At 41.7% G+C, this 9,674-nt stretch overlaps 1 protein-coding gene across 1 annotated transcript; it reads left to right on the plus strand.

Annotated features, from left to right (window-relative positions):
* Positions 1-1,850: 1,850 nt before the first annotated feature.
* On the plus strand, positions 1,851-3,664 carry LOC118349211. The gene is made up of 3 exons (XM_035692816.1): positions 1,851-1,922; positions 1,980-2,925; positions 3,003-3,664. Exons 1-3 carry the CDS (start codon positions 1,851-1,853, stop codon positions 3,662-3,664), a joined length of 1,680 nt encoding a protein of 559 aa, XP_035548709.1.
* Positions 3,665-9,674: the final 6,010 nt, after the last annotated feature.

Raw genomic sequence — 9,674 nt, forward strand, 5'->3', positions numbered from 1 at the left:
GCACCACCATTGGCTGTCATTTTTTCACCACATCATCCTCGACCACCTAGCAACCCATTGGACCCAACCCCAGCTCTGATTCGTCACCGGTGAAGCACATCCAACTCCGTTTCCGTTTTGGGTATTTTTGCACTTCAACCACCATTTGCGCCGCCACCCACTGCCAACTACCACCACCATTAGCTTCACCGACCTCCCTAGGCCCTATCCTATCAATCTCGGGTCTTCGTTTGCACCCGTTCAGAAGTGGGTTTTTGAGACCCACGGCCACAGTGCATTTGGCACTGTTTTGTTGCTGCGTGCTGCTTCTTACACCTCCATGATCCTCTGGAAATTATTATATAGCACTGTAAGTATTTTCCAAAGAATTCTTGTGAATTTAATGTATTTATGTACTAACACATTACACTGTACTTGAACTGTTGATTGGTTTTGCCGGACTGAGTCCGAGGAGTACGGGGGTAGGATGGATTGGTGAATTGAGTTGTTTGATTGGATTTGTTGGGATTGGTTATTGATGGTTGTTGATTAGTGTCGGTACATGTACATTTTATGATTTCATGCATGATCATGTTTGAAAGGAAACTGGGTTTTCGTGTATTGCATTCATATTCATGTGTTTATTAAAAACTGGGTTTTCATATGAAATGATTTGTTGGGTGCGTATGTATCATGAACCCCAAGCCGAGATGGGGTATTATTATCTAGGTGGAGCTCCTCTGGTCACTCGGGAGCATAATATACTGAGTGACGTCCCCTGAATTGTCGCCGGGCGACAATGGGATCGGACGAGAGGGTCTCGTGCCGACTCCGTGGTCCTTCTGCTGGCGGGGACTAGAGGATGCTTGGCCACGTACGCGCTGGGCGCAGAACTGGGCATCGCTCGTTGTGTAGTGGATGTTTTACCACGAACGTGTTGAGCACGGAAATGGGCATCGCTACGAAGCCAGGGTGTGCGGATGGCCCATAGGGGAGATCATGGTGCATACATTAAAAATGGACTATTTTCTGGGAAAATAGAGTGCGTTGGATTTTGTGTAAACCATTTTCTGAGAAAAATGTGTTATAGATATTTTTGGGCCAACTGGGATTTTGGCGTGTGTTGGAAATGTTCATTGTCGGGGAAAATGATATTTTGGACATAATGCGTATTTTATCATATGCATGCATGTTGGTTGCATTAAATGCATTTTTATTCATGGGGATTGTTTGGGTTATACTTACCTGCGGTATCGTGTTTGGTAACGCAGATTTTGATGCAGAGGAGGATGAGAGTGAGCCTGAGGAGACAGCTCTGCCTGAATAGTGATTTGAGATCACTCATTTGTTATTTGGGACATGTGTTAAACTTTATTTTTGGATGACTGTATAACTACTATTTAAACCTCTACTGATGTTTAGATTGTATTTAAATTCTGGTACTTAGTTGACTAATCCGCTGCATTAGTTCTGTACACTATTGCATGTACACACACTTGACACTTATGTCGGGATGCGTGACCATGTTGTCATCATCCGGGTGTCTCGATCCCCATGTTTTTATTTAAGGGGGGTTGGGGGCGCCACAGGTGGTATCAGAGCAGTTCGGCTCTGGGTAAAACAACATGTCCCTTAGGATAGTACTTGAAATTATTTTTATTATTATTATTATTTATTATTTTAAAATAATTTTTTTAAAAGTGTGGTAAGTTAAATTATTTAATTTATATTATGAGTTTATGATTATTTTATTTTATGTTTGATTGTATTTATGTTATTTTATGTTATTGTATTCTTATTATGTTGCTTTTGGGTCGTGATTGATTTGTCCAGGAATTTAAGTGGGGTTGAGGATTACTCTTGACAGGAAAATGGTGAGACCAAGGAGGCCAATTGATGTGCCCGAGGATGAGTTACCTAGGGGTGATGGGAACTACGCCATGGCTAGGCCGTTGAATAGGATGACGGAATTTCTCTAGCAGAACTTCCGACCACAGCAGGGTGACCAGAGTAGGGCAGTGCAGACTGGATGCACCAATGAGCGCTTCTTGGCGCATAGGACCCCTGCCTTTATTGGGGATGAGGATCCATTAAAGTCCAGAAGATGGATTGAAGACCTTGAGAGGACGTTTGAAGTATGTGGGTGCATTGAAGCCCAGATGGTATTGTATGGGAGTTATATGCTGCAAGGTGAAGCAGCTAATTGGTGGCAGACGAAGCGGCAACTCCTAGAAATGGAGTTGGGATCTTTTGCTGCAGTGTCATGGCAGCGTTTTAAGAAGGAATTTGACGACCGTTTCTTCCCTATTTCGGTGAGACGACAAAAGGCTAGAGAGTTCAATGATTTGGTTCAAGGTGATATGACGGTTGAACAATATGCAAGGAAATTCATGGAGCTTGGGCAGTTCGCTCCTCACCTCATTGCCACCAAAGAGTTGCGAGTTGAGCGTTTTCAGGAGGGTCTGCGCCACGATATACGTAGACAAGTGGCTTGTCTTCAGATTATGGAATTTCAGAAGTTGGTGGACTTGGCCAGTATCACAGTGCGGGAGAATAACTTTGCAGTGGGCTCCCCTCCGGGCCAGAAAAGGCGGAGTTTTGTTGGCGAGGGAAGCAGTTCTGGATCTCCACAAAAGATTGTTCAGAGGACTGGGGCCCGTTCACAGACAACCTCCGGTGTTCGTGCTAGAGGCCAGACTCCAGTGTGCCCTAGGTGTAGTAGAGCTCATGAGGGCGAATGTGGTCAGCGGGGAATTCAGTGTTTTAGATGTGGCCAGCCGGGTCACTTTGCTCATGAGTGCCCCAATCAAGCTCAAGGAGGTAGAGGAGGACGACGTGGTGGCAGGGACGGCCAGAGGCAATTGGTTCAAGCACGGGTCTATGCTATGACCCCAGGTGATGTGGACCATAAGGATCCAGAGACCCACGATGCAGGGGTGATTACTGGTACGTTTTCTAGTTTAAATTTTTCGGATTTGTTGTTTGGTATGAGTTGCTTGTTAAATTTCACTGGTGTGTGTTAGCTTCAAGTAGAGTTCGTATATATGATTTTTATGCATGTACCCTGTTTGATTCTGGGGCGTCTCAATCCTTTGTGTCCGCTACGTTTGCACAGATGTGCAACTTAATCACAGAACCTCTACCACAATCCTTGGTGGTGGCTCTTCCCAATGGCGAGATTGTGTGTTGCTCCAAGGTTGCTTTGGGTTGTCCTTTGGTTTTTGGTGAAAAGACACTTGAGGCAGATTTAATTGTATTCAAGTTGTTGGGGTTTGATATAATCCTGGGTATGGATTGGCTGCATCATTATTGTGCAAACATAAATTGTAGAAGTCGGGTGATTGGCTTGCAGCTTCCGGAAGGAGACTATTTGGAATTTATGGGAAGTAAATTGAAAGCGAAACCGGTAGTTATATCGGCTGTTCAAGCAAGGAAGGATATAGCTTGTGGTGCAGATGCTTATTTGGTTCAAGTGGTGTCTACACCGTCTGAGAAGAGGTCTATAGTGGATATTCCAGTTGTGGAAGAATTTCCTGATGTGTTCGTGGACGAGTTACCCGGGCTGCCTCCAGTTCGGAAGATGGAATTTTCTATTGATCTGGAACCTGGGGCGGCTCCTGTGCATAAGGCTCCTTACCGCATGGCACCGGCCGAGTTAAAGGAGTTGAAGACTCAATTGCAATAATTGGTTGATAAGGGGTTTATTCAGCCTAGTACTTTGCCGTGGGGAGCACCTGTTTTATTTGTCAAGAAGAAGGATGGTACTCTCAGAATGTGTATAGACTATCGTGAGCTTAACAAGGTGACCATCAAGAACAAATACCCACTTCCTAGAATTGACGACTTATTTGATCAGCTTCAAGGGGCAGCCATCTTCTCGAAGATTGACTTGAGATCAGGATACCATCAGTTGAGAATAAGAGACAAGGATGTACCTAAGACCGCTTTTAGAACGAGGTATGGGCATTACGAATTTAAAGTGATGTCTTTTGGGTTAGCTAATGCCCTTACCGCTTTTATGGATCTGATGAATTGGGTGTTTCGTACCTTTTTGGATTCTTTTGTGGTGGTGTTTCTTGATGACATTCTGATTTATTCTTGGGACTACGAAGAACATGCTTGTCATCTTCATTTGGTACTTGGGAAATTAAAAGAGCATCAGTTGTATGCCAAACTGAGTAAGTACGAATTTTGGTTGCGAGAAGTTAAGTTTCTTGGTCATGTGATTTCCCAAGAGGGAGTGGCAGTAGATTCAAGTAAAGTGGAAGCGGTATTGTCATGGCCTCGCCCGTCAACAGTACGTGAGATACGGAGTTTTCTGGGACTTGCCTGCTATTATCGAAGATTTGTGGAGGGATTTTCTCGATTAGTCAGACCTCTCACTGCCTTGACTAAGAAGAATACAGAGTTTATATGGTCAGATAGATGCGAGAGAAGCTTCTTAGAGTTGAAGAAGCGGTTGACAACTGCACCTATTTTGGCACTCCTGGAGCCACACAAGCCCTTTGTGATTTTTAGTGATGCATCCAAGTTTGGGTTGGGATGTGTTCTTATGCAAGAGGGACGAGTTGTTGCTTATGCATCTCGTCAGCTAAAAACCCATGAGGAATTATCCCACACATGATTTGGAATTGGCGGCTATAGTTTTTGCTCTTAAGATTTGGCAGCATTATCTATATGGTGAAATCTGTGAAGTTTACACCGATCATAAGAGTTTGAAACACTTGTTTACCCAGAACAATCTCAATATGAGGCAGAGGCGGTGGTTGGAATTGGTTAGCGACTACCAATGCGAGATCAAGTATCATCCAGGAAAGGCGAATCTAGTCGCTGATGCTTTGAGTAGAAAGTCTCAACAAGTGGACGAGGCAGAGTCATCAGGTTTGGACTCTCTCCTCTGTGGGATGAGAAGACTTCTTATTGAGAGCTCACAACAAGAGGAATTGTTATCTTTAGATTTAGATGTCCGAGTAGTTGATTTTGAAGAATTGAAGACTCTCCAAAGGAAAGATTCTAAGTTGTTAGCTATCAGAAAAAGAGTCAGGAAGTCTAGAGGACCCTTGCATTACAGCTTGGATAAGGATGGTATCCTTCAGTTTCGGGATAGTAGAGTGATTCCCCAAGACTCAGAATTTAAAGAGCGAATTTTGGCAGAAGCTCATGCGGCTCCCTATTCAGTTCATCCTGTAGCACAAAAATGTACCGAGATTTAAAGAGAAATTTCTAGTGGGAATGGATGAAAATGGATATCGCCATGTTTATTGAGAAATGTGACACGTGTCGTCAAGTCAAGGCTGAGCATCAAAGACCTGCTAGTAGACTGCAACCTCTCCCTATTCCCGAGTGGAAATGGGATGATATTTGTATGGACTTTGTTGTAGGCTTGCCGAGGACCCCTAGTGGGAAGAACTCAATTTGGGTGATTGTTGATCGGTTGACCAAGAATGCTCATTTCTTGCCTATCATTAATACAGACTCCTTGGGTAAGTTTACTCGATTGTATGTCAAAGAGATAGCGCGTTTGCACGGTATACCTAGAAGTATTGTATCGGATCGGGACCCGCGGTTCACCTCTCATTTTTGGAAAAGTTTGCAAGCAGCTTTAGGCACAAAGTTGAAGTTCAGTACTGCATATCATCCTCAAACAGACGGTCAATCAGAGCGCACTATTCAGACTCTGGAGGATATGTTGCGGTCTTGTGTAATGGAATTTCAAGGAAGTTGGGAGAATCATCTGTCGTTAATTGAGTTTGCTTATAATGATAGCTTCATTCCTCCATCCAAATGGCTCCGTATGAAGCTTTGTATGGAAGGAAGTGCAGATCGCCCTTGTGTTGGGATGAAGTTGGTGAGAGTAAAGTAATTGGGCCTAAGATAATCCAAGAAATGAAGGATCAAGTTCAATGTATAAGGAAGAAAATGGCGGAAGCGCAAAGTCGCCAGAAGAGTTATGCAGATACAAGAATAAGAGACTTATCCTTTGAAGTAGGCGATTGGGTTTATCTCAAAGTCTCTCCTATGAAAGGCGTTAAGCGCTTCGGTAAGAAAGGAAAGCTTAGTCCGAGGTATGTTGGCCCTTTTCAAATCATAGAGAAGGTAGGGCTTGTTGCTTATAGAGTTGTCATGCCGGACTATTTTGGGGATGTTCATGATGTGTTCCATGTGTCATCGTTGAAGAAAAGTTTTGGTCAACAAGAGCCACGTTTTGTTGACCCTGGACATGTTCAACTTCAGCCTGACCTTATGAAGTTGCCCCAACACAGATTGTGGATTGGAAAGAGCAAAGATTAAGGTCCAAGTCAATACCTTTGGTGAAAGTAGCATGGGGTGATCATTTGGCTCAAGATTTCTCTTGGGAGAGAGAAGCCGACATGAGGGAGCAATATCCATATTTGTTTGATTGACTCTAGCGGTATGTTCCTTATGTCTTCTCTTAGTCGAATCTTGATCCTGTCTTAGTTTAATATTTGACCTTGCCAATTTGAAATTTTTATTTAAGGGGGGAGGTTGTAACACCCCGTATTTTAGTGTATTTTTAATGGAGGAATTATTTTTATTGATTCAGAATTTATTCTCTTGTTTTATAATTATTGGATTTTTAATTGGGTTATTTTTATGATTTTTAGTTTACGAAAATTATTTTTGAAGTGTTTTCTTTAAATTAATTATTGTTATGTGTTTAAATTTCTTCTCGAATTAAATTAACTTAGTATTGGGTTTAATTATTTATTTTCATTTTAATCACTGCGTTTGAAATATTTTATTTCACTAGCTGTTTTAAAATCGTTTCCGTTGGATCATTTTTGTGACCCAAGATGTTAGGATTGTACCTCATTTCTTTCCCTACATTTTTCTTTTTCCTCTTTCTCTTCTTCCTTTTTCTTTCTCTTTCTTCTTTTCTTCTTTTTTTCTTTCTTCTTTCTTCTTTCTTCTCCTTCGGCTTCTCTCCTGCGCAACCCGGCCACCTCTCTCTCTCCGTCCGATCCTTCTTCTCCACCCAGCGATGCCGTGAGCCGGCCACCGGCGAACACTTCCCTCCGTTCCCATCTCCTCCTTCGCCGCCGATAGCTCCCACGCGCACGACCAAGCCACGGCACCTCTTGTGCTCGCGCGCCACCGTCGCACCACCATTGGCCGCCATTTCTTCATCACATCATCCTCGACCTCCTAGCAACCTATTGGACCCAACCCCAGCTCCGATCCATCACCGGTGAAGTACATCCAACTCCATTTTTGTTTTGGGTATTTTTGCACTTCAACCACCATTTGCGCCGCCACCCACGGCCAACCACCACCACCACTAGCTTCACCGACCTCCCTAGGCCCTATCCTATCAATCTAGGGTCTTCGTTTGCACCCGTTCAAAAGTGAGTTTTTGAGACCCACGGCCACAGTGCATTTGGCACTGTTTTGTTGCTGCGTGCTACTTCTTACACCTCCGTGATCCTCCAGAAATTATTATATAGCACTGTAAGTATTTTCCAAAGAATTCTTGTGAACTTAATATGTTTATGCACTAACACATTACACTATATTTGAACTGTTGATTGGTTTTGCCGGACTGAGTAGGAGGAGTACGGGGGTCGGATGGATTGGTGAATGGAGTTGTTTGATTGGATTTGTTGGGATTGGTTATTGATGGTCGTTGATTAGTGTCGGTACACGTACATTTCATGATTTCATGCATGATCATGTTTGTAAAGGAAACTGAGTTTTCGTGTACTGAATTCATGTTCATGTGTTTATTGAAAACTGGGTTTTCATGTGAAATGATTTGTTGGGTGCGTGTGTATCACGAATCCCAAGCCAAGATGGGGTATTATCTTGGTGGAGCTCCTCTGGGCACTCGAGAGCGTAATATATTGAGTGACGTTCCCTAGATTGTCGCCGGGTGACAATGGGATCGGACGAGAGGGTCTCGTGCTGACTCCGTGGTCCTTCTGCTGGCGGGGACTAGAGGATGCTTGGCCACGTACGCGCCGGGCGCAGAACTGGGCATCGCTTGTTGTGTAGTTGATGTTTTACCACAAACGTGTTGGGCGTGGAAGTGGGCATCGCTACGAAGCCAGGGTGTGCGGATGACCCATAGGGGTGATCATGGTGTATACGTTAAAAATAGACTATTTTCTGGGAAAATAGATTGCGTTGGATTTTATGTAAACTATTTTCTGGGAAAATGTGTTATGGACATTTTTGGGCTAACTGGGATTTTGGCGTGTGTTGGAAATGTTTATTTTCGGGGAAAATGATGTTTTGGACATAATGCGTATTTTATCATTTGCATACATGTTGGTTGCATTAAATGCATTTTTATTCCTGAGGATTGTTTGGGTTATACTTACTTGCGTTACCGTGTTTGGTTACTCAGATTTTGATGCTGAGGAAGAGACGGTTCCGCCTAAGGAGTGATTTGAATGCTTTAGGTACCCATATTGCCATAATTGTCATTGTATGCTTTCTTCTAATAGGACAAGCATGATAATTATGACCATTTCTATTACAAAAATTATAGATAATATGTGACATATATGAAGAACTTGAATGATTATAATAGTATATTTCTTTGAACAATTTATTTTTATGGAAAAAAGTTTGAATACTGGATTTTGATCTAGAAGGATTATCAAAGATGTTTTTATAAGGTTTGTTTTTTTGTTTTGGCATGTATCCCATGCCTGCCTTGTCAAAAACACATTTTTGACTACCAAGATGTTTTTCAAAATTTCTTATTCCATTTGTAAAGTTTTCAACAATCTTTTATAAATCAATATGTTCATCAATTTATGATTTTCATATTTCAAAACGGTGTTTTCTTTTCTTAAAACATTAATTTCATTTGTTAAAGAAGAATTTTTTTTTTCAAAGTAGCATTTTGATACCCAATTTCTCAAGTTCCTCATATAACTCTTCCAAAACATTTTGCAATTTCTCGTATAAAAGATTTTCAATATTGTCAAGATTTGTTACCTCGAGGTCATCTTTAGCCATAAGACAAAACTTGCTGATTCTCCATTGCTTGCTTCACTATCTAAGCTACTTGAATCATCATCCCATGTAGCTTTCATTGCTTTCTTGCCCTTGTTTCGATTTTTGCTTAGCAGAGGACAATCTGCCTTGATATGTCCAGGCTTATTGCATTTGTAACAAGTTAAAGAGTCATTTTTACATGTATCTTTCGTGGAAAACGTTTTAAACGATTTCCTTGAAGGAGCTTTATTTAATTTTAAAAATCTCTTAATTCTCCTTGTTATCATCGCAACTTCTTCATCTTTATCGTCAATTCCCTCATCTTTGTCACTTTCGCTTTCATGAGAAACAACTTTAAGTGAAACATTCTTCTTTAGCCTTCCTTCTTCTTATCCTCTTTTCAATGTATACTCATGGGTGGTAAGTGACTCGATGAGTTCATTTACTTCGAGTTTCTTAAGATCTCTAGCTTCAAGAATCACTATCATTTTTTATTTCCAGCATTTTGCCAGAGAGTTGAGAATTGTTCGTACTATCTCCAAGCTGGAATAAACCTTGCTAAGAGTTGTCAAGCCGTTCGTTTATAATGTTAGTAAAACTAGTGTACATGGTAGAAATAGATTCATCTTCATTCATTTTAAACATTTCATATTCATGTGTAGGAATATAGATTTTTGATTCCTTGACTTTCGAGGTTCCTTCATAAGTTACTTCCAAGTTATCCCAAA

Source organism: Juglans regia, chromosome 8 (genome assembly GCF_001411555.2).
Source record: "Juglans regia cultivar Chandler chromosome 8, Walnut 2.0, whole genome shotgun sequence".
In the NCBI taxonomy this organism is placed as follows: Eukaryota; Viridiplantae; Streptophyta; class Magnoliopsida; order Fagales; family Juglandaceae; genus Juglans; species Juglans regia.